Source organism: Grampus griseus (genome assembly GCF_964374135.1).
Source record: "Grampus griseus genome assembly, chromosome: 8".
NCBI classification, from domain to species: Eukaryota; Metazoa; Chordata; class Mammalia; order Artiodactyla; family Delphinidae; genus Grampus; species Grampus griseus.
Window position 1 is genome coordinate 38,035,514 of NC_139002.1, and position 26,482 is coordinate 38,061,995.

Here is a 26,482-nt window from a genome sequence, read left to right on the forward strand (position 1 = left end):
ACACAGTGATAGCCCAGAGTTCCTGAAATAAGTATAGCTATTGGATTTAGTTTCCTTTTGACTCTGTTGTATGAAATACAATATTGGAATATTTCTATTTAGTTTATGAGTCTTAACTTTATATTCAAGACTGTGATTACCTAATTAGAAAAAACATATGTATATATATACTTACATAGACATACACCTTTTGGAGAATCAGTTTAATTTTTCAGTATTTATCTAGATATTGTGTGAATATTTCAAAAGGCAGAATACTCATTTCTGAAGCTCTGGACTATGTTAGAACTAAAAGGCATTATCTAGGCCACGGTTCTTAACCTTAAAGTCCCTGACATTGTAAACAATTCAGGGAATAGCTTTCATGAGATTTTTCAAAGAGGTATCTGACCATCAAAAAGCTAACCATTGAAATAGTCTAATCGGTGCTTTTCACAGATAATGAAACTGTAATGGGGAGTGGGGATTAAGTCACTTGGCCATGGATACTGCTGTTAAGTATCCTTGTTTCTTAATTCCCAACTTTTTCTTTAATCATTCCAGTAGAAATAACAGTCAAAAACCAATTCCCACCAGTTGTTTAAGGATTATTTGTCATTCACTCAAGACATAGCCTCCTTAACAAAATATTTGCTCCAATGTCCTAAGAAATTTTTCAATGGAAATGGAATACTATATATGGTATATAAAGTAACCATATGCACAGGAACTCCAGAAGGAAAATGAAACTTTCTGTTTATCTTCCCCTGCCTTGTTCTGCCCCCTCCAGCCCCGCTTTGCCACATTTCTTTTTCATCTTGTCTTATGTTCTAGTCATGGCCTCTGATGAATTTGATTAGAATAATTCAATCTTTTGATCATTCTCATTTTTTCACTCATTAATTAGTTTGAGCAGTATTTCTTGAGTGCCTGTTCTATACCAGGTACCATACTAGGTCTTAGGAATAGAATGGTGAGCAAAATTGACAGTTCTTCCTTCTTCAAGTTTGTAGTCTTAGAGGAACTAGTCAGGGAGTTTTGCAGAACTAGGCTCCCTGCACAGGTGCCAGCTTATTTAAGGATCTCAAAGAAGGCCACTGTGGTTGGACAGAAGAGCAAGGAGAGAGAGAGAGATGTACAAGAGGAGGCTGGAGAAGGAGGCAGGGGCAGGTCATGTAGCTACTTGAGGCTAAGGTAAGTAAGAGCAGTGGGGAGCCATGGAAGGATTTCAAGCAGGGGGATGTCATGGTGCATTTTAACTTTTTGGCTATTATGAATAATGCTGCTGTGAACATCCATGTACATTTGTATAGTTTTTTAAGTAGGCATGTTTTCATTTGTCCTGGATATATGTTTAGGAGTGGAATTGCTATGTCATTTGGTAACTCCATTTTACCTTTTAAGGAACTGCAAGACTGATTTCCAAAGTGGTTATACCATCTAACATTCCCATCAGCAATGTATGAGGGTTCCAATTTCTCCACAGTTTTGCTAACGCTCGTTATTGTCTTTTTGATTTTAGCCACCCTAGAGGGTGTGGAGTGGTTTCTCATTGTGAACCCCTTGCCTTTTCCTAGCAAGGTTTTTAATTAACCCTGGCATTTAGGATTCTCACTGTTCTGGTACCAGGCCTTTTATGTATTTTGTTTGAGTCAGTGACTTATTATTCACAAAATACGCCCTATACTTTCCAAAACTCTTTTTAAAAATTTCTGTGTGTGTGTGTGTGTGTGTTGGGGGGGTGGGGTGGGAGGGGGTGTTTGTGGTTTGCAAAGCCTTGATCTGTGCCTTGCAGTCCTTCCTTAAAGGCCCAGCTGAATTTCTTTCTCCTTCATTTGAACACATCGAGCCATGTGGAATAGTTGATATTTGACCATTTTACCTACAAAACAGCAATTTCAAATGGTTCAACTTAATGTATTTCTTCTTTTCTCTAATCCTCAAATTATTACCATTTCCTTTGAGTTTTTTTCTCCTGGCCCTTGTTTGTACCTCTCATGGTATTATTGATATGCTTATGTGGTATAATGTCTCTTATCGGGCTGAAATCTCAAGGTCAGAGGCTGTTCTGTAATCTAGTATTTTGTATATAGTCAGGGTTTGGTAATTGTTAAAATTTTTTTAAAGGTATATGTGCATTATACAGTGAATCAATATAGACAAAAATGAATCAGTGTAAACATAGTACATTAATGTAAACATAACTGAATACAAATGCAAAGGTGTTGGAATGACTAGACTTTATTGAAAGGAATCAGTAAGAATAACTTAGGACTGGTTTATTGTGGAAAATACACCTTCAAGATAAGTTTGAGGTGGTTAAAACCCAGAGTTGGTCAGAAGAGAAGACAGTTTGGAGACTAAATTAAAAGCTATTCGGAGCGGAAACAGAGAAGAGTCTGATTCTCATGACCAGGGACAAGGAACAGGTTTGTCTGGCTGGAGTGAAATGTAAACTGGAGCTAGAAGTAGGTATGGTGGAGAGCCTTGGCACTCTGAAAGCTATTACGAGATTTAGTTTGATTTGGAGGCAATTGGGTACCAGTATACGTACTTTCATCATAATGAATACAGGTGCTACAGGATTGTTGGAGTGGTGCTTGAAGAACATTATTCTTGTAGATTTGAATATTATATATTAGAAAGTGATGAGACTAACATCCCTGAATGAATCCAGTTATGAGCTGATTCCAGCTTTTTTCAGCGAAAGTGTATTGAGCTACATTGAGACATGAAAATGGGAAATAAAAACCGTATTCAATGTGAAAGAAGAGAAGGGAAGAAGAAAAGAAAATATAAACTGTTTCTTGATGGAAATGACTTCATGCAGTTGGAGTGTCTATCAAGTTGGGGTGAACAGTTTTGGGAAAGGTAGTTCTGTGGAAAACATAATAGGCAACATGAACATTAATTTTTACTCATATTTTTCCCAGAGGTTATTTCTGATGACATAATTAGGTCTCTTCTGGTAGGACTGCCATGTCCTTTTTAGTACTTCTCAGAACTTTTGAGCTTTTTTTGTAAAGAAAAAAATTAATTTTATATTATCAATTTCAAATTGGAAATCTTTCACTTCTATCAGTATATCCAAGAAAAATTCCTTTGATGACTTTTATTCTGTGTGACTGTATTAGTCAGCTCAGGCTTGCATACAAATCAATACTATAGACTTGTGGCTTAAACAACAGAAATTTATTTCTCACAGTTTTAGAGGCTGGGAAGTCTGGGATCAAGGTGCTGGCCGATTCAGTTCCCAGTGAGGACTCTCTTTGACTGGCTTGCAGGTGGCTGTCTTCTTGCTGTTTTCTTACATGGCCTTTCCTGGTGTGTGCTTGCAGAGTCAGGTAGGGATGGGGGCAACGATAGGCTTTCTCCCTTCCTCTTCTTATAAGGCCACTAATCCTATCGATCTTAACTTATACCCCACCCTTATGACTTCATTTAATTTTAATTATCTCCTAAAAGCCCTGTCACCAATTATAATCACTTTGGGGCTCATAGTGAGCTTCATTGTAAGAATTTTGCCGGGGGGGCACCATCAGTTCATGGCAACGTCAGACTTCATTTTTAAATTGCGTTCACAGTGCCAACACACATGCCCTTATAGTGGGAAAAATATTCATTTTTCTAATACTTCTAACATAATGTTGTCCAAAAGACATAATTCCTTATTTTGTGAATACCAGGTCTTTAATTGTAGTTCTTGCTGTCCCTTCCGCCCCCCTCCCCCAGTAAATCTGTGGGTACAGTCACTAGGGGACATTTGTATTCTGACTTGTAATATGTCACAGCTGAAAGTAGTATTAATGAGAGGTGAAACAGCAACCTTACCATTATAATTTTTAAATTTATGCAGCTAATCTTACTTGGGGTGGGGTAATTTCTGTGTCATAACACTCATTTGTCATAAATAATTACAGCTAATATCGATACTTAAACGTGGTGCTACATTTTTTTTAGATGCTTTACATATTTTATTGCGAGCAAGATAGGGAAACGATCTGTGGTAAAGGATCTTGGAATAGTAAACAATAACAAAGTGTCTGAGAAGAGGAGCTCTTAGATGAGTAAACACGATACAGTGTTACAGGTATTATAGAAATATGTACAGTGTACAGTGAAGGAAGAAGTAGTCATGTTTACAAGATGGATGGGGCAAAGAGGGCATGGAAGTGTACAAAGGACATTAGAGGCAAAGACAGCAGGATTAGCAAAGGTGCAGATGCATGAAATAGCTAAAGAACTTAGAGTCTGCAAGCCATTCCCAGTGGGTTCAGATGAATAAGAGCTCCAGGTAGATATGTAGAACAAAGGCCAGATCATGGAAGACTTCAAGTGTTGTGCTAAGGAGTTTGGGCTTGATTCTGTAGGCAGTGAGTAATCACTGAAGATTTAAGCAGGGAATGCAAGTTAAAACCACAATGAGATATCACCTCACACCTGTTAGAATGGCTCTTATCAAAAAGACAAAACATCACAGGGCTTCCCTGGTGGCGCAGTGGTTGAGAGTCTGCCTGCGGATGCAGGGGACACGGGTTCGTGCCCCGGTCCGGGAAGATCCCACATGCCGCGGAGTGGCTAGGCCCGTGAGCCATGGCAGCTGAGCCTGCGCGTCCGGAACCTGTGCTCCGCAACGGGACAGGCCACAACAGTGAGAGGCCCGCGTACCGCAAAAAAAAAAAAAAAAAAGACAAAACTTCACAAGTGTTGGTGAGGATGTGAAGAAAAGGGAGCCCTGGTAGACTGTTGGTCGGCATATAAAGTGGTACAGTCGCTATGGGAAACAGGATGGAGGTTCCTCAAAAAATTAAAAATAGAACTACTATATGATCCAGCAATTCGACTTCTGGATATTTATCTGAGAAAAACGAAAACACTAACTCAAAAAGATATGTGCACCCTCATGTTCATTGCAGCATTATTTACAACCACCAAAATATGGAAGCAACCTAAGGGTCCACTGATGGATGAATTGATAAAGAAAATGTGCTACACACACACACACACACACAAAATGGGATATTATTTACCATAAAAAGAAGGAAATCTTGTCATTTGCAACAACATGGGTGGATCTTGAGGGCATTATGCTAAGTGAAATAAGTCAGAGAAAGACAAATACTGTATGATCTCACTTATATGTGGAATCTGAAAAACAAAAACCGAACTCATGTAGAACAGATTGGTGGTTGCCAGAGGCTGGGGATTAGGGTAGGAGGGAATGGGTGAAATGTGAAGGTGGTCAAAGTACTTCTGGTTATGAAATAAAGTCATGGGGATGTGATGTACAGCATGGTGACTATAGTTAATAATACTGTATTGTATAGTTGAGAGTTGCTAAGAGAGTTGATCTTAAAAGTTCTCATCAGAGACTTCCCTGGTGGCGCAGTGATTAAGAATCCGCCTGCCAGTGCAGGGGACATGGGTTCGAGCCCTGGTCTGGAAAGATCCCACATGCTGCGGAGCAACTAAGTCCGTGCGCCACAACTACTGAGCCTGAGCTCTAGAGCCCGTGAGCCACAACTACTGAAGCCCGCACGCCTAGAGCCTGTGCTCCACAACAAGAGAAGACACTACAATGAGAGGCCGCACACTGCAACAAAGAGTAGCCCCCACTCACTGCAACTAGAGAAAGCCCGCGCACAGCAACGGAGACCCAATGCAGCCAATAAATAAATAAATGAATTTATGAAAAAAAAAGTTCTCATTAGAAGAAAAATTGTAAATATGCATGGTGATGGATGTTAACAAGACATAACTGTGATTATTTCATAATATATACAAACATGGAATCATTATGCTGTACACCTGAAACTAATATAATGTTACATGTCTATTATATCTCAATTTAGAAAAAAGTTTTAAGCAGAGGAATGATAGGATCAGATCTGTTTTTGAAAGATCACTTTGGTATTAGTTTAGGATGATATATTGGATGAGTAGTTGAGGGAAGAGGTGTCGAACTAAGACAGTAAAAATTAGGATAGAAAAAAGGATGCATTCAGGAGATGATAGGGAGGTAAACTCTACAGGACTTTGGATTGATTGGATGTGATTGGCTTGGGGAAAAGATAGTGATGGTTTAGAAAAATCACTTGACATGTGGGAGTGTTGCTGAGCACTGCCCAGGACCTAGATAATATTTTCTAACCATGAGTTTTAAATGGCTCCAATGTGAAGATGTATTCCATTAGCACAGGAGAAGGTAGATAGTTATTCAATATATTGATCTGACTTTAGGGATTAGTTAGGGAAGTGGTGGTCAGTGGATAAGGATATAAGAATACTGAGTGTTTGGCGAGAGAGAGTATAAAATGTTACTGTGTATTCCAGGTTGGATGGGGAAGGAAATGAAGGGGGATAGAGCAATAAAGCATGAAGGATAATAATGACAAATGGAGGAGTTGAGGGATGAGTTGTCACCACTAGGTTGAAGATTAGATGAAGGGAAAGTTAAGAAAGTGAGATATTTGGAAAGAATAGCATCTGTGGTCAGATATTGGTTTCCTTAAGTTTAAGATTACAAAGGCTGGGTAGTTTCCAGAAATGATAAAGTACAGGGTGTGACTACAGAAGCACATTGCTAAGGTGGGGTTATAGATGAGTGATGTAGGAAGTGAGGAATTTTGAGCTAGGTTGTTGCTAGTTTGCCCTTATGGGCATTAGAATTCCCATGACGAAGGCACTTTTGGAGTAGAAAGAAGCTTTGGAGTAGAAAGAAGCTTTAGAGAAGAAAGTTGAGCCAGATTAGAAAGTTCTTACTGAGTGAGGAGGAGTAATTAAAAGGTGAGTGGATGATAGTTACAGAGAGGTTTTATACCCAAATCCCATGAACCTCAGAGGAAGAAGGCTTTTATGTATGAAGATGGAAAAGTAATACTAGTGTAGAAGCATGAGAAAGGAGCTGGGGAAATGCTGGCTTTACCTTTGGGCTTTTAAGATGTGGGACAAGAAAGTTTTCTCTAGAAAAGGCTGCAGTGAAGTGGATTCCTGGAAGGAGATCTCAGTTGAAGCAAAGAGGTGGAGGGGAGAATTTGGTTGAAGATGTAAGAGAATTTATTCAGTATGGAGGAAAAAGTCTAGTATAAAGGTTAGGAAAAGTTAGGAGCTGAAGGAAGACTTGGGCAGGGAAAATGGATGGAGAAAACACATAGTCGGACTAGAAGGTCTGGCATTTTTGAAGAAGTTCAGGATGACAAGGATAACAGGAATGTTTGGATTGAAATTTATGTAGTGAAGTTTATGGGCCTAGGAAAACCAAAGTGTCATTGGTTACTTAATGAGATTAGCAGACTGCAATCTTTGCTCTGAGTTCAAATGCCTTGCCAATTACTAGATTCTTATTCTCTAGCAGTTTATAATTTAAAAAGGAGGAGGCTGTGTAACCAAAGAGCTCTAGTCTAATGTGGAAAGTGTTAAGTGCCATTTTAGAGTATAGGCAGAAGTGTAGTCGACTGAGAGTTTTGTTCCAGCTGGAAGACCTGGGGAAGATTTCTTGGAAAAGCTAGCCTTTTAACTGGGTCTTAAAGTGTAAGTAGGATGTTAATAAATAGATTGGGATAAATGGGCATTCTTTTTGGAATGGCATGAGCAAAGGTATGAATTCAGGGAAATACAGAGCTTGTTTGTGGAACAGTTCATAAAAGGTCAACATAGAGAGCTTGACCTCAAGACGAGCAGTGGGGAAATGGAAGAGAGCAATGGAAATTAGGTTGTATTATTGTAGTAGCCATGGTGATCAGAAGCATGCATAGAGCCTATATGACAGGAGAAAAATAACTGCTGAAAAATAACCACATTCTGTGGCCACCTTCAGTCTGAGTAGCCACTTCATGTTTATACCAGAACTTTCAGGAGTTCTGGTGGTGGTGGTGGTGGTGGTGGTAGTGTGTGTATTTGTGTTTGCTGTAATCACAAGTATTCCCACCCTTGTCCCCTCCAGCCCCTCGTTGTCTGCCTGGAGTTTAAAACCTTTTAGTGCTTATTCAAATGCAACAGTGTAGATCACAATATCTCCCCATGTTTATGTGTATCTGAAAAGAGAAGTTAATAATTAAAGGCTGTTTTCTACACTTTTGCTTGAAAGACTGATTCTTTGAGACTGCAAAGTATTAGTTGCAAGACCTGGTTTTGTTTGTTACCTTATTTCTCTTAAATTTGTTTATTTCATACTTTGGCTCTAAAGAACTATTTGGTGTCTTAATGGTACATGCTATAATATTCCTATTGATACTATTATTTTTAGGTACACACTACCCATAATTCCAAATTGTATTTTATTGCCTTTACATGTTTTTTCTGTTTTCCCAGAAGATCATATACATAAAAAATAGTACCATGCATTTCAACTTGTTCAAAATAGACTTTGTGAGGTGTTGATTGCTGTAACACTTAGAATTGTGTTTGGCTATACAGAATAGAAAACTCCATTAGTGATTTTAAAAATTGAACTTCATTTATTTTACATAACCAAAATTCCCAAAGTGTAGGGAGTTGTTGGTGTAGATTCAGCTGCTCACCAGGAAAGGACTTTATGCTCTTTTGTGTCCTTCGCAAGCCAGCATTTGCTCATGTTTACAGGATGGCCACAGTATATCCAAGCTTTACGTTCTTGGTCCAGGTAAGAGAAAGTAGGAAAGGTTAAGGACCACCTTGCTATTTCTGCTCCTCTTTGTTAAGAAAATAAGAGGCTTCCATAACAATTAATAAACTGCCCCTTAAATCTCATTGGCCATAATTGTGTCACATTGTTTCCTAGACACAAGGGAGCCAAAAACAAGCACGTCATCTTGGGCTGGCCACAAACTGTCCTCACTAAAGTCAGGAAAGAAAGGGGTGTGTATATATATGGAGCAGGCAGCAAACAATATCTGTTAGAGTACTGTGCCTAAAGTTTGTCTATTTTACTTGTTATTTTAATGCACATGGAATATAATTACTCAGAAATTGGTACAGGAAAAAAGGAAGAAATCATTCTCAGCCTATCAGTTTTTCTTTCCTTGCATTATAAAACTAGATGATAGAATTCTTATGACTGCTCCTTTGTATAATATAGATTCGTGGATACAAAAAAAAATTACACAATTATACTTTGAAATAGTTAATAAAATAAAGAGATGTTTGTATTTGAATAAACAGTTTTGAAGTGTTCACACTGGAATGCCATTTTCATTCATTTAAGTGAAGTGACAGTTTATTTTAGGGGAGATGTTTTTCACACTGTATAAATATATAAAAACATTGTAGGTAGCATGATCTTATACATGGAACACTGAAAACTCTACCAAAAGATCTGTTAAAACTAATAAGCACATTCAGGTTAAGTTGCAGGATACAAAATCAACATGCAGAAATCAGTTGTTTCTATATGCTAGCAATGAACTTTCCAAAAAAGACATTAAGAAAACAAATTCATTGCAGTAACATCAACAAGAATAAAATACTAAGGAGTAAAATTAACCAAGGCGGTAAAAGACCTGTATGAAGAAAACTATAAAACGATGGAAGAAATTGAAGAAGACACAAATCAATAGAAAGTTATCCTATGTTAATGGATTGGAAGAATTAATCTTGTTAAAATGTCGCTGCTGCCCAAAGTGATCTACAGATTCAATGCATCCTACATAAAAATTCTGATGGCATTTTTCACAGATAGGAAAACAATTCTAAAGTCAGTATGGAACCACACAAAACCTGAAATAGCTAAAGCAATCTTGAGCACAAAGAACAAAGCTGGAGGCATCATACTTCCTAACTTCAAACTGTATTACAAAACTATAGTTATCAAAACAATATGGTACCAGCAAAAGAAAATAGACGCATAGACATTAGAACAGAATAGAGAGCCCAGAAATAGAACCACACGTGTATACAACTTGCCTTTGAAAGAGCACCAGGAATGCACAGTGGGGAAATGATAGACTCTTCAATTAATGGTGTTGGTGAAAATGGATATCCACATGCAAAAGGATGAAATTGGACTCTTGTATTACATCACACACAAAAATCAACACAAAATGGATTAAACATTTAAAAGTAAGACCTGAATCTCTACCACTCCTAGAGGAAAACATAGGGAAAAAGCTCTTTGGTGTTGGTCTTGAGAATGGTTTCTGGGATTTGACACCAGGCAACAAAAGCAAAATTTGCAGGCAAAAGCAAAATTAAACTATTGGGACTACATCAAAAACAAAAAGTTTCCCTATAACAAAAGAAAAAATAAAACGAAAAAGTGACCTACCGAGTGAGAGAAAATGTTTTCAAATCCTATCTGAAGAGGGAAAAAGTGGACATACTGATCAAAAGGGATAAATTTTCAGTTATAAATTAAGTTCTGGGTACCTAATATATAGCATGGTGACTATAGTTAGTAATACAGTATTGTATACTTGAAACTGCCAAGACAGTAGATCTCAAATTCTCTCACCAGAAAAAGAAAGGTAACTGTGTGAGGTGATGGATGTTTCAGTTAGCTTAATTGTGGTGATCATTTCACAATGTATACATATGTCAAAACATGTTGTACACCTAAAATATATACAATTTTTAGTAATCAAACTTCAATAAAGCTAAAAAAACCAATAAAAAAATGAACTGACAGTTTTTTGAGGAGAGGATTTTCACATTGTAAAAATAGTTTAGTAATCATTATACACAAGTTTATGATGGACAAATTTTAAAACAAAAATATGATTCTTAAATATCACAACCTCAAGGTGGATTATTCCATCAGAATCTAATGAAGGAGTTTTGACTTTTCATGTGAGGGAGACTTTTAATATGTTGGGAATGAAACTTTAGAAAAATATATTTATCAGAACTTTAAGTTTCAATTCAAAGTATCTGAGATTTTTCTTCCTTAAATAATTAAAATTTTTTTTTTAGTTTGTGGCACAGGTATATTGTCACTGTATTTTTGGCCGCAGGGCATGTGGGATCTCAGTTCCCTGACCAGGGATTGAACCCATGGCCCCTGCGGTGGAAATGCGGAGTCTTAACCACTGGACCGCCAGGGAAGTCCTGTATTTTTGAATTTAAGAAACATAATACATGTTAACTGTATACACAGGCACTGAAGTCGATTTTAAGGAAAATAAAGACACGGTCCTCCCTCTTGGGGTATTTACATTTTAGTTGGTGAAACTAAATTTACATACCTGAGATCAGTAAACAGTAAAAGGCAGTATGTGATCAGGTATCAAAAGTTCTATAAGAATTTAAGAATAAAAGTAACTCTAGAGTGTGATTACTTATTGTAAAGGAAAAAGTGGATATTTAAGACAGGCTTGTTAAAAATATAGAATTTGGTTTGGTGGAAAGGTACAAGGTACAAAGACAGGCTCATCTTTCCATCTTCTGCTCTTCTGCTCATCCAGCACTGTCGAACTATTTGTAGTTTCTCAAGTGTTCTGTGCTCTTTGATAATTCTACCCTTCTGTAGTGTTTTTTGTTTGTTTTTGGAATTCCCTTACTTGTTTGTCAGCCTGACAATTTCTTATCGTTCAAGACTCAGTTCAGATGTCACCTCCTCTGTGATGTCTTCCCTGAACTTTCCTGGGTAGAGTTAGGTGCTTTCTTTTCTTTTCTCCAAGTTCGTAATCATAGTCCTTCTTTCTCTTTCTCTTTCTCTCTCTCTCTGCCCTCACCCCACCCCATGTGTGTGTGTATGTAGTTATAGAGTTATCACATTGCACCATTATCTACTTGTCTGTCTCTTTCACAAGCTTGTGAGCTTTATGAACATGAGGGTTTTGCCATATTTATCTCCAAATCATAGTGCCTGGTGTAATGGTTTTGCACATTAGCCTGATCATTGGATGAATAAATGGATGGTTGGATAAAAAGAAAGAATTAACCTGGAGTGTATTCATGAGTACTGGGGAAGCTTGTCCAGAGGGAATGTGGATGGTAATAATACTTAGCCCTATTCTTACCAATAGAGCTTGCAATTTATCAGTATTTGGAGATAAGATTGAATAGGCAAAGTAGGACTGGTTGGCAGTGGAAGTTTTAAGAAATAATAGAGTTACAGTTAATAAAATTTCTGAAATTGGTTTTTAACACGCCCATTTTTCAAACACACTGTGCTTTTGTATCTTGTAGTGCTTCCACTTCTCATTCAGAGAATTCAGTGCATACAAAATCAGCTTCTGTTGTATCATCGGATTCCATATCAACTTCTGCAGAGAACTTTTCTCCTGATTTGAGGGTACGTATACTGTTTCTAAGTTCTAGTGAAGTATTTTCTGTTAGCTGTTTGTGGCCACACTATCAATATAACCTTTAACTAATTAAGAAGGAGACACTGATGGAAGTCTCAAAGACCTGAGTCTTTATGTAATATCCCACAACAGGCCATTCTTCTTTATTTGTAAAAGAAAAATGTATAATTCATCTCTGGGTTTGATATCTTTAAGATAATTAATGAATTTTTTTGTGATATAAAAGATTTTCATGAATACTCCCATAATGCTTTACTCTCAATAATAGCTAATATTTTTTGAGTACTTACCATGTGCCAAGTATTGTTCTAAGTGCTCTAATGAAATATCTCTTGTAATACTTTTAGCAATTCTGTGAGGTAGAAATTATTATTACTACCATTCTACAGATGACAGTAACTCAGAGAGAGATTAAATAACATGTCCAGGGTCTCATAGCCAGTAAATTTAATTGTCAGTATTACAGCTCATGTAGTCCAGTTCTGGAGCTAAGTCACTTAAATATTTGCTATAGTTGCTACATACCTCATTATAGTATGTAGGTATTCCTCTATTTATTAAAGGTCTTGTTGCTATGAAATTAACCATATCAGTGATATCCTGTAGCACTTTGTACATTTTTGGATTCATCTGCTTTTCTACTGCTGCTTGTCTATGAATGTTGGGGAAAATGAATTTCATATGTAGTGATAACCTTTAAACCTTACCTCAAAATCTTTTTATTCTGATCAAGTGACTGCCTTCTCAGTGGTTATACTTTCACAATTTTAACTAAAACGTTGTTTTCATTAATGAAGTCATTTGCTGTTGAGAACATATTGAGAATATATCTTTGTCATGTATTTCATTTTCAAAACCAGAATCTAACAAATGTAAGAAGACAGGTTAGAAGCTTGTGTAAAGGTTTCTGCATATTTGCCATTATTTCTTGTGAAATGTCATAAAATACTAAATTGGGTATAGCAGGACTTTAAACATTGCTACAAATGATAAACATTTATCTTTAGAATCTAAATATATGTTGTGCTGGTTAAAAAGGCCTCATAATATCATTAGCTGTTATCTTGAAGCACAGCATACATTTAGGGCAGGGTTTATCGTTAATAATAGTGGATATAAGTCCACTGTTGCTTTTCATTAATTTATTACTATTTAAAAATACATATTTGGTATATGTATCTAACCTTGGTTTAGTCATTATATTAATAAAAATACATTAAAGGCCTGTAGGCCTCTTGATAATTTTGAAATTTTTTGGCCTACTTCTGGTCAGATTTTATTAGTTAAAAAATCATCGTTTTTAACTTCTTGTGACTGATAAAGAACTCATATTAGGAATGGGAGAAATGTCGCTTTTATTTTTAGCCTGTGCTTCTATTATTAATATTATATTGTACCTGCTGTTTCTTGCCTAAAATATGTTAAACCATGTGTGTATTCTTGTGAGTGTTAGCTTAGTTTTAAACTACTTAACTAGCCACGGGTGTGAATTGTCAGCTTCTCTGTGTGCAGACCCCCTTTATTTCCTCAGGATGTCATGTATACCATAATAAGAGTGACTGGCTTACATTAGGACAAAATAAGGGTCATAATGTTAATCTGCAGGTTAAATATTATAATTTATTTCTTATTTTTATTAGATAATTTTTTTTGTTTTTTTTTTGCATTACACGGGCCTCTCACTGTTGTGGCCTCTCCCGTTGCGGAGCACAGGCTCTGGACATGCAGGCTCAGCGGCCATGGCTCACGGGCCCAGCCGCTCCGCGGCATGTGGGATCTTCCCGGACCGGTGCACGAACCCGTGTCCCCTGCATTGGCAGGCGGACTCTCAACCATTGCACCACCAGGGAAGCCCTAGATAAATTTTTAATTTTAGAACAGGTTTAGATTTACAGAAAAATTGCAAAGATACTACAGAGTTCCCAGATACTTGACATCCAGTTTCCCCTATTATTAATATCTTACATTAGTATGGTACGTTTCTCAAAATTAATGAACCAATGTTGATGCATTATTATTAACTAAAATCAATGCTTTATTCACATATCCTTAGTTTTTACCTAATGTCCTTCTTTTTGTTCCATGGTCCATCCGGGATACCACACTGCATTTAGTAGTCATGTCTCCTTAGGCACGGCACCTCTTGGCTGTGACAGGTTTTGCTTTCTTTCTTTGTTTTTCATGACCCTGTTAGTTTCGAAGAGCACTGGTCAGATACTTTGTAGAATGTCTGGTGTTTTACCCATTATTAGACTGGGATTATGTCTTTTGGGGAAGAAGACCACAGAGGTGAAGAGCCATTTTCATCATATCATATCAAAGGTACATACTATCAACATGATTTGTCACTGTTGATGTTACCATTAATCACTTGGTTGAGGTAGTGTTAGGTTCTTTCACTATAAAATACTCTTTTTTCCCCTTCTTATCCTTACACTATACTCTTTGAAAGGAAGTAACTATGCACAGTCCATGCTTAAGGAGCCCAGACTCTACCTTGTTAGAGTGGAACACCTTTTATTTCTTTTGCATGAGAGATTTGTCTCTTCTCCCTCATTTATTGATTTATGCAATCATTTATTTATATCAGTATAAACTCATGGATATTTATTTTATATATTACAGTCCAGTACTACTTTGTTGCTCAAATTGTTCCAGCTCCAGATTGGGATTTCTTTCAGTCAGATCTTGTGTCCCTTTGACATACTCCCATCATTATGGTGTTTTGCTGTTGTTGTTGATTGTTTTGTTTGTTGTTTGTTTATCAGCTCTTCCTTACTTTCTGTCACTGCAAGATACTCCAAGCTCATCTTGATACTTCCTGCCCCAGTCCTAGAATCATCATCCATTTCTCAGGGAGCCAGATTTCTTTTATTGGAGAATGGTATTAGAAACCAAGATCTGGGCACTATGTGCTCCCTCCCTTCCTTCCTTCCTCTCTCCCTCCCTCCTTTCCCCAAAAAAGGTAACAAAGTACTTTTATTCTCCTTCTGAAGCAAAAGATCATTTGCATACATCCTATTTGGAGATAATGAGTCTGGTGATCATATATGTAAGTTTGTTTGGAGTAGTCTTATTTTATGCTGTTGTCCCTTCAGGTTTTACATTAGACACAAAAATGTCCTGAATTATTGACTCTCTTAGCACTAGGATACTAAGGGAATCGGTTAAATTTATACATCAGGTCCATGACTTCAGGAATTGTCCCCATTAGTGCCTTGTCAATTCAGCATCTTTCACAACTTCGTGGGGCCCTCAGATAATTTTTTTTTTTTTTTTTGCGGTACGCGGGCCTCTCACTGTTGTGGCCTCTCCCGTTGAGGAGCACAGGCCCCGGATGTGCAGGCTCAGCGGCCGTGGCTCACGGGCGCAGCCGCTCCGCTGCACGTGGGATCCTCCCGGACCGGGGCACGAACCCGTGTCTTCTGCATCGGCAGGTGGACTCTCAACTACTGCGCCACCAGGGAAGCCCAACTCAGATAATTTTTAATAGACAAATGAAGAGACAATTGTTAAATGTTAAATTAAGGAGAAGATGGTTTTGGGCAGCCAAAGGTTAACCGTACTTTCCACAGTAGAGTGCCTGAAAGGACAGAGAAAAAAGAAAAAACTAATATGCTTAGGCTGACTGTTTTCCTGTTTCCTCATTTTAAAAGATATCCTTGATTATTAGATATAATCTTTACCTTAATCACAGTCTTTTTTTCAGTTGTGGAAGGGAAATGAAGGAGTAACATTTAATATCATTTTAAAAATGCAGCCTGATTTCAAACGTATGTGTAGGGTGGAGGAAAAACATACTTCTAATAATTGAAAAAAGTGTAGTGTGCTACCTGGATAAATATTTATACACGCCTTATCTCATTTAACTTTCACAACAATCCTGTGAGACAGATATCACTACCCCGTTTGACAAAGAGCAACCTGATATTCAGAAGAGCTGAATTAAATCATGTGCTTAAAGGCACACAGCTGGGTGTTGCCCTTGTATTGATATGTGGTCTCAGATTGGTCATATTCCTGTACAGCACATTATCCAGAGAGACTATTCTCCCATGATTTTGTTGCTAAGTTTTTTCAAATGTGAAGTGCAATTTTCTTAATTAAAAAGAATAACTTTAACACATTTTTGAGGTAGAAATAGCAGTTTTCAATATCCCTTAATAAGTGAGAATTGCTTTTCTAATTAATCATAAAAGATGGTTTTTCTAATAATATCTGATCTCTCCCCCTTCTCAATTTTGTTAGTTAATGATATTTGGCTTTTATTATGTATACCTTTAGTGGCTATAAAATGGTAGTGTTCTAGTAAATTATAGGTGCAACTAACTGCAGACAGCTATGTTGTTCTTTGACCATGGTTTGGCTCTATTTATGAGATGAGGGGCTTGGTATGGTAGTTTGAACATCATCATTCACAGACGATTTGAAGTTGGTTAACCTCTAGGCTTTGAGTTCTCCACATAGCCTCATGTTTATCTCTGCCCTGAGCCTCAACATTTTAGAAGCTCTGTTAGTAACAACTTTTTTTTTTTTTTTTTTTTTTTGCGGTACGCGGGCCTCTCACTGTTGTGGCCTCTCCCGTTGTGGAGCACAGGCTCCGGACACGCAGGCTCAGCGGCCATGGCTCACGGGTCCAGCCACTCCGCGGCATTGTGGGATTTTCCCGGACCGGGGCACGAACCCGTGTCCCCTGCATCGGCAGTGCGGACTCTCAACCACTGCGCCACCAGGGAAGCCCCAGTAACAACTTTTAAATAGAAGTGTAAAGAACATAATGCATTGAAAAGCTAATCCTGCTTCATTAAAAATATTAAATTGAATTGTATAGGTTTTCTGCTGCAGGCACCATGAAGTGACACTTTCCTGAAAGGTTAGTGTTGTAGTGGAGTAACAGCTGTGAAAGCTTCTGTTATGAATTTCTTAGTCAAGCAAGATTCTTTGCTCCTACATCAGTAAAGCAGAATGGAAAATCAGTGGGGGTAGTGGACTATTCTAGATATCTTGAACTTATATTTACTCAGGTGGAATTCTATTTGTGGTACTTTTTCACCCTGTGAGCCTTGTTTGTTGTGGAAAAAGTCATATACAGATTTAATCCAGTAGATGTATTTCTAAAAAGTTGAGCACAAACTTAGGCTTGATAAATTGAATCCTCAGTAACATTAGGGTTTTCTCTTTGCTTCATTTGTTCTTCACTTGGTAGTGCAGCCTATTTAATTTCATTTAAAAAACTTAAAATCCTTTCATATAGAATTTTTAATAAATTACTTTAAAATAAATTTGCAATTTTTAAATCAGACTTTCTTTAATAAGAACATATTTTTAAAGTTTGACAGTAGAATTAAGAACCTAGGGAATATGTGTTTGGTTGATTTATTTGCTCACTGAAGACTAAAATCCCATGAAATACAGGATTTTAAAATTCAAATGCACAACTCTATTTACTTATAAATAGTATAAATTTTAATTAGTATTTATACTATTTAATAGTATAAATAGTAATTAGTATAGCATTGGGCTTTAAGCGAAGTATGTTCCTTAAATGGTGGTGATTAAAAGATAAGGTAAAAGTCAGGCTACGCAGTACCCCCTTTCCTTTGTTGATGCCTGTGATATGGCACTTACACGGATGTTTGTCTACAATTCAAAATCAAATATTAAAATGAAATCGTATTTTTTTTTTTTTTTTTTGTGGTATGTGGGCTTCTCACTGTTGTGGCCTCTCCTGTTGCGGAGCACAGGCTCCGGACGCGCAGGCTCAACGGCCATGGCTCATGGGCCCAGCCGCTCTGCGGCATGTGGGATCTTCCCGGACCGGGGCACGAACCCATGTCCCCTGCATCGGCAGGCAGACTCTCAACCACTGCGCCACCAGGGAAGCCCCTATTCTTTGTTTTTTATCTCTATTTTAGAAGGCCTATTTGATCTCAGAATATATATATATATATATATATATATATATATATATATATATATTTATATAGTTTATGTATACATAAATATATATGAGATAAATGTTAATAATATTTTGGGTTTTGTTTTTAACCATCTGCCCTTGAAATATTTAATGGGCTTAAATCAAGCAAGTGTGATTGTCCTTTCAAAATTTGTGTTATATTGTTCATATTTCTTTATGAACCAAAGGTCAGAGATAATTGGATTATTTCTTATCTAGAGTGTGTACATGAATGTAATATTGACATATTCTGTAAGTATGCAAATCTAGTTGGAATGAGTTTAAGGCTCATAGAGCAGATGTTAGGTAAACAGAGAACAGTGTCTATTATACATAGTTATTTAAATAGCCAGAGCAAAACTGATTGAAGTTAGCACTTATTATGATTAATACCACCACCCCTCATACCAACATCAACTCTTGAGAGCCTAGGAATTGAAAAGAACATCTTAGCAAAATAAAGGATATCCACCAAAACTCCACAGTAAGCCTCATACTTAATGGGAAGATGTTAGAAGCATTTCCTTTAAACTTAGAAACCTGATGATGATTTCTATCACCACTTTTATTCAACATTATGCTAGGAGTCCTAGCCAGTAAAATAGGAAAAGAATAAATAATGTAAGAAATGAAAGGAAGAAACAAAACTTTTATTATTTATGAATGATTGTATATACAGAAGACTTAAGAAAAATCTATATGTATAGTGGAAAAGGAGGTAGCAAATCCATGATTATTATATGTTAGGTACTATGACAAAGGTATACCTTGGGAGCAGAAAGGGCAGAACATTCTAAAGCAGTTTACATTATAAGTAAATAAAGTACTACTACATTTAAACATACTTAAAGAAAAAACTTGGAGGGCATTTACAAAAACAAGAATTTAAAGAAAAATAAATGTTCTGGAAAGAAAAAGAGAATATACTATAAGATATATACAGATAAGATATATCTGTTGTCCTGTCTTGTATCCTTAGAACTCCATATTTAGAATGTGGAAGGTACCCAGGAAAAGTGTTTTGACTAATCAGTTGAAGAGAATGAGAAATACAAAGTTACTTTCTCTTTTAGCAGAATGTCATATCTTTTGAAAAATGCTCATTTCCCCTTTACTTTCCATTGTTAACAGTCCCCTAGTTCTTATATCTGATAGGCTTGTCTTTGTCTGATGCAGCTAATGCACTACCATAAGGCTAATCTTCCTCTGACGTCACTTCCATATGTGATACACTGTTTAAAAATTCTTCAAGGGGATCCCCGTTTCTTACAGTAGTGAGTTCAGACTTCTAAGCCTTGTGTTCAGGGTTCTGTGTGTTTGATCCCATCACAACTATCACACTGTATCTCTAACTGTCCCCAAGTGTAATCCCACCCCGATAGATAGGGATTCTTCTTTTAGTCCCTTACACAATATGTGCTCATTCACACTTCCATTCATGATCACTCACTCACACATCTGGAATGTACTTCTCTTCTTCAGTGAAACAAATCATGGTCAGCCCGTTTATCATAGACTCAGTCCCATCTCTGACCCTTCTAGCTCATTATGATCTTTTTTTTTCTGATGGGAGATATTTAGATAAAAATCAGAGAGGGAACAATGTTGAAAAAGCTTTGAAGAAATTATATGAGGAAAATTTGGAAGAGAGACAGTCACTAATTCAATTCCTTCATCACACTTGGAAATGTTCACAGTTGTCTCATTTCCATGCTTAATAGAGAAATGACTTCAGACCACACCCTCATGATTTCCATTTTACTGAAACTTTTCTCTCAAAAATTACCTGACTCATATTTGTAAAATTTTGTATCTTTTATAATAACCTTGAGAGTTTTTTTTATTATAAAAGTAATACAGTGTACTAATTTGTGGGAAATAGAAATAGGATTAAGGAAAAAATAAAAATCACCAGTGCCTCTACTACTGTCACCATTACTCTTAGTATTTGGTACACAAAAGAATCTTCCTTAAAAGTTTTACGTAGAACTTTTACAGTTACAAGATTGGGTATCAGAGTAAAATCTCTTCAACTCTACTCACCACAAGTTCATGATGTTAGCAGTTGGCTAAGCTATAGTAAGTAGGGTCTTAGATGCTATACTGTTGAGTAGTCTATAGCATGTTTATTGGGTTTGTAATTATTTTGATGTGATTTGCAGATTATATTGCAGGTATTATTAACCCCTTTAAGGCTTAAAAGAATAAAAGCTCTGAATTAACTCTGTTAAGAGTTTTAGTAAAAAGAGCCAAATAATTATAATAGAAACATATATAGAGATTATTAAAAAATTAGAATGTATGGAAAAATTGATAAACATAAAAGTATATTTAATATAGTCGTGATGCAACAGGAATAATAGTGACTATATTCAGTTGACAGTAAGGAGATAAAGAAAGTGTTTGTGCCTAAAGTATATTTAATTAGGTAGAACACTTATTAACATGATCCTGATGCTGGAGTAGAGAATGTTTCACACTTCAAAGCTAAGCATAGTAAAAGTGCTGCTGATATAACTTCCTTTACAAGACAGAGAGGGTTCCACATAATTATCTTTATATATGCAGAAAAGACATTTAATAAAGAGTATTTGACCAAATTTAACCTGTTTCAGGTTTTTAGAACTTCTAATTAGAAGGGAATAGGTAAATACTTCTTAAGCATTGTGCCTAATATTAAAACATTAGAAGTAGTCCCATTAAAGAACAAGACAGGGTACCTACTATCATGCCTGTGTTATTTAGCAGTCTTTATAAGTAATGTCTGATGCAGTTAGATTAGAGAAATATAGTCTGCCCCCTGAATCCACAGGTTCCTTATCAGCAGATTCAACTAACTACGGATTGAAAATATTTGGGGAAATAAATTCCAGAATTTTCAAAAAACAAAACTTGAATTTGCCATTCACCGGCAACTATTTACATAGCACTTACATTTTATTAGAATTTTTTTCAGTAATGTAGAATTGATTTAAAGTATGTGGGAGAATTTGCGTAAGTTATATGCAAATGTTACGCCATTTTATAAAAGGGCCTTGAGGATCCTCAGATTTTGGTATCCAGTGGGGGTCCTGGAACCAGTCCCTTGTGGATACCAAGGGACAACTGTACATTGGAGGCATATTACTGAAAAGGAGCATTCTTTTTACCTGGAAGTTAAGAAAATCAAATGAAAATTATTAGAAACAAAAGACTAATCAGGTGACTGCTTACAAAAAGAAGCTTGGAAGTCATCTGTCCTAACAAACAAGTAAAAAGCCAAAAAGTTGAAATTTAACTCTTCTTAGATCCATCAGAGAATTGAGATCACAGGACAAATGGCTGTCTCCCAAATTAGAGAGACAGGCAGAACAGAAACCCGTCAGCAGAAACTGTCTCTGGAACCAGTAAGGGGCAGGACAACTTAAACTGTAATTGACAAATTGCTGGCGGATCAGCGTGGACAAGACTGAGAGTTAAATACTCAAGGGGGTCCCAGTCTTAGGGGGGGCCTTCATAGTTTTGTGAGTTTTACCTATAGGAGCCCTACCAGGTTCTCACAGTGAAGACTGAGAAAAACCTCTCTTGCTTCTGGCAGAGGGAGGGGAAAAGCAGCTATTTTGAAAATGTCCAGAACATTCTATTCTTCTTAACAAGGCCTGCCCTCAAAAGAAACTATTTTACTAGCCCAGCCTACGGGCTTTATGAGAGCCTAACTGACCTGGGGGAAGGGAAATACCCAATTCCAGCCTCCTCTAACCTTCCCCATGGGAGAAGAGAAATACAGACTTTAGCACCCTCTAGCCAACCTGTCCTGTCTGGGGGTGGGAGGGGTGGAGGGACAAAGAAGCACTTGTAAACATCACACTGCAGGGGCACAAGCTCACTAAAAGACAGAGGACTATGGGATTCAGTCATAGGACTATAGAACATTTCCCCTCCCACCTCCTCACCTCACTATGACATCATTAGGGACCTGTTTATCTCAGTTCTTTTTACGTGGTGCATCATGTCCAACTTTCCGCAAAACATTACAAGGCATACTAAAAGCCAAAATTGATATGTAAGGATCAACATCTTTCTATTATAAAAATACTTATAAATATCAGGAAGGGAAAGGTCCTATTTATAATAACAATTAAAAATATAAAATATCCAGGAATAAACTTAAGATATAGGAAGAAACTATATGAAGAAACTTTAAAACTCTGCTGAGTAATATAAAAGAATACTTAAATAAATGGAAAGTCATACTTTGTTTTTTTGATAGAAAGGCTCAATATTGTTCAGATTTTAATTCTTGCTTATTTTGTGAATAATATGGTTAAGACTTGACAAGCTGATTCTCAAATTTGTAATGACAAAAGTCTGGAAACAATAGAAATGTTTTTTGCTTAGGGGGATGGTTAAATAAATTTTGTGTTTACAATTGTATACTACGTAGTATTTGGAAAGAAAAAATGGATTTTCATATGTGGATATGAAAATATGTTCAAGATAGATTAAAAAATTCAGGACAGAAGAGTGTGTTTAAGTTTCCATTTGCTGGGAATTGTTGGGGGAGGTCTAGAAGAAGCCGCGGATACATAAAGAGGGGTATTAATTAGAGGCAGGTAGAATGAAAACAGGGAGATATGTTTGGAGGCGGTTTGTACAATTCCAAGTAAAAATTGATAAAGGGCATGCACTAGAGTAATGACAATGCAGAGTAAAGGACAGGTTTGAAAAAATATTTATGTAGACGTAATGTGTTTAAGCTGCCTGAGTATTGCAGATTGGGGGAGAGAGGAGTCAAAGATGATGACTCTACGTTTCAAACCTGGTGACAATTTATGGGTTCACTTCTTTTCTATCGGACTGCCCCTCCTTTGTGTACTTGCTGTTCCTCTCTCCTCAGCTAAACAAGGTGACCGTAATATGTCCTTCATCACTTGCTCACCCCCTAACTCCCTACTCCTGTCTTCCTTATGCTCTTTCTTTCTCATAACTTCAGCTATCGTCACTTTATGGATGACTCCCATATCTTTACCTCTGGTTGTGATCTCTTTCTCAGCCTCTGATCCATCGTATCACTTGCTTGCTATACAGTTACAGTAGGATGCTATTATGTCATGGTCATAGTCTTAGTTCAGTCATACATCTGTTCAAGTTCATCTGCTGTTGTGAGGTATATGTCACCTTGGAAAAGTTGCTTAACTTCTTGAAGGGTCAATTACCCCATTTAGAAATGGGAATAAAACCACTACTTCTCTTTCAAGGTATTATAAGCAGTAAATGAGTAATGATCTTCTAAAAGCAGTGCATTAACCAGGTCAGGTCATGATGATGTCTTCTGTGTATGAGGTAAAATGAAAGTAATGAGATAATATTTTATCTACCTACCTATCTACTTCTGTTTGTTTTTGGCAGAAATTGATATAAGCCATCCTTTACTGGGAAGAAGTGTTCTTTATCACAGGATTATATCATTCTAACTTTTTGGTTTTAAAAGTCTCCTTTCTTTTATGAAATGATATTGGTCATAGATGGTAGTTTTTTTTTTTTAATTTTTAAAATTTATTTATTTTTGGCTGCGTTGGGTCTTCGTTGCTGCGCGCGGGCTTTCTCTAGTTGCGGCGCGTGGGCTTCTTATTGTGGTGGCTTCTCTTGTTGTGGAGCATGGGCTCTAGGTGCCCTGGCTTCAGTAGTTGTGGCACGTGGGCTCAGTAGTTGTGGCTTGTGGGCTCTAGAGCAGAGCGCAGGCTCAGTAGTTGTGGCACGTGGGCTCAGTTGCTCTGCGGTATGTGGGATCTTCCCGACCCAGGGCTTGAACCCGTGTCCCCTGAATTGGCAGGCGGATTCTTAACCACTGCGCCACCAGGGAAGTCCCAATGGTAGTTGTTATTGTGGTTATTTTAATGTCCTAAGTTATTTTTTTTTAAATAGTTGCAGCCCTATGTTTTTTTTTTTTTTGCGGTATACGGGCCTCTCACTGTTGTGGCCTCTCCCGTTGCAGAGCACAGGCTCCAGATGCGCAGGCTCAGCGGCCATGGCTCATGGGCCCAGCCGCTCCGCAGCATGTGGGATCTTCCTGGACCGGGCCACGAACCCGTTTCCCCTGCATCAGCAGGAGTCTCAACCACTGTGCCACCAGGGAAGCCCTGCAGCCCTATGTTATTCCCCTCCTCAACCTCCACAGTTTCTCCTATTTACATCCTATTTACATATTAGTGTGGTGCATTTGTTATAATTGATGAACCAATATTGACACATAATAATATTAATTAAAATCTGTAGTTTACATTAGGGTTCAGTCTTTGTGTGGTACATTCTATGGGTTTTGACAAATGTATAATGACGTTTCCACCATTACTGTATCATACAAAGTAGTTTAACTACCCTAAAAGCACTCTTTAATCCACCTATTTGTCTCCCCCGCTTCTCCCTGAACCCCTGACTAGCACTGATCTTTTTACTGTCTCCATAGTTTTGCTTTTCCAGAATGTCATGTAGTTGGAATCATCTAATACATAGCCAGATTGGCTTCTTTTACTTAGCAGTATGCCCTTGAGATTCCTCCATATCTTTTTGTGGCTTGATAGCTCATTTCTTCTTATCACTAAATAATATTCCTTTGTATTGATGAACCACAGTTTGTTTATCCATTCACTCACTGAAGGACTTTTCTGTTGCTTCCAAGTTTTGGCAGTTATGAACACCTTGCATTTTAAGATTTAAACTTGAAAATTTTTCTTGATATTAGGTGTGTTATTCCTAGGGCTGCTGTAACAGAATATACAAACTGAGTGGCTTAAAACAACAAAAATTTATTCTCTCACAGTTCTGGAGTATGTAATAAATATATATATATATATATATATATATATATATATATATATATAGATCTTCATCCTTAAATCTTGGTCACAGCTCCTAAAACTTTTGTCATTTTCTAAGTGATAAGAGCCATAGGAGCATCTTTTGTTATAATTTTTTGTCTCTGTTTCCAGAGTGATAAAAGTAAAAGCATCTTTTGTTATTCATAACACACCCCTTTGGATCACACCTGAGTTTATATTAATGAATGACTTTTGGAAAGCCTCTAAGGATGGGGCCTGGTTGTCAGGAGAATCCACCTTTGATTAGGTTTGGACCTTTCAGCCCCCTCCCATCTCTGGGGAGAGGAGAGGGGCTAGAGGTTTAGTTAATCACTAATGGCCAGTAATTCAATCAATCATGTCTAAGTAATGAAGCCTCCATAAAAATACCCTTATCTATAAAAATACCCTTACTGAAGGGGTTTAAAGAGCTTCCAAACTGGTGAACACTTTGAGGTTCTGGGAGAGTAATATGCCCAGACAGGGCATGGAAATTCCACACAGCCTCATACCCCATTCCTTGCCATATGTAGGTCTTCCATCTGGTTGTTTCTGAGTTCTGTCCTTCATAATAAACTGGCGAATGTAGGTAAGGTGTTTCCCTGAGTTTTGTGAACCATTTTAGCAAATTATTGAACCCAAGGAGGGGTTGTGGGAACCCTTGATTTATGAACGATTGGTCAGAAGTACAGTTGGCAACCTGGGACTTGAGATTAGTGCTTGAAGTAGGGGGCAGTCTTGTGGGACTAAGCCCTTATAATGTGAAGTCTGCACTAACCATGGGTGATAGTGTAGTAACTGAATTATAGGGCACCCAGTTGGTATTCGCTGAGAATTGGAGAATTACTTGGTGTGGGAAAAAACACACATCTGGTGTCAGAAGTGTTGAGAGTAGAGGATTGAAAAACAGTGATTTTTGTTTCTTTCTCACAATCTAAAATCAAGGTGTTGAGAGGGTTGGTTACTTCTGAGGGTTCAGAGGAAGAATCTGTTTGATACCTCTTTTCTTGCTGCCGGGGAGGACCAACGATCCTTGGTGTTCCTTGCCTTGTAGATCCATCACTCCAGTCTCTGCCTCCATCTTCATATGGCTTTATCCTGGTATCTCTGTGTCTTCTAGGGATGTCTTCTTATATGGACAACAGTCATATTGGATTAGGGGTCCACCCTATCCAGTATATCCTCGTTTAACTAGTTACATCTGCATTGACTCTGTTTCCAAATAAGGTCATGTTCCAAGGTGCTGTCAGTTAGTACCTCAAACTGTGTTTATTGAGGGGCACAGTTCAACCCATAGCATGAAGTGATGCTTTCCAGAATGTTCCTCTGTAGATACTCGCCCCTTTTTTGTTGTTGTTCAATCATTGATGGTGATGTAATATTATCCATATCTTACTAATTGTGGTTTCAGCTGAAAACCAGTGTCCTTGGCAGTGTTATAAAAAGAACGGGCTTCCTTGTGCTTGAATTTGGATGTACTTTCGAAT

The 26,482-nt window shown here is 37.3% G+C and overlaps 1 protein-coding gene across 1 annotated transcript in view; it reads left to right on the forward strand.

Moving 5' to 3' along the window:
- The window catches only part of MTMR2 (myotubularin related protein 2), a 108,344-nt gene that overhangs the window by 25,967 nt on the left and 55,895 nt on the right, over positions 1 to 26,482 (forward strand). The window contains exon 2 of the mRNA XM_082659928.1: positions 12,082 to 12,187. Coding sequence (XP_082516054.1) covers positions 12,082 to 12,187 — 106 coding nt within the window. The remainder of the gene's footprint in view (positions 1 to 12,081; positions 12,188 to 26,482) is intronic.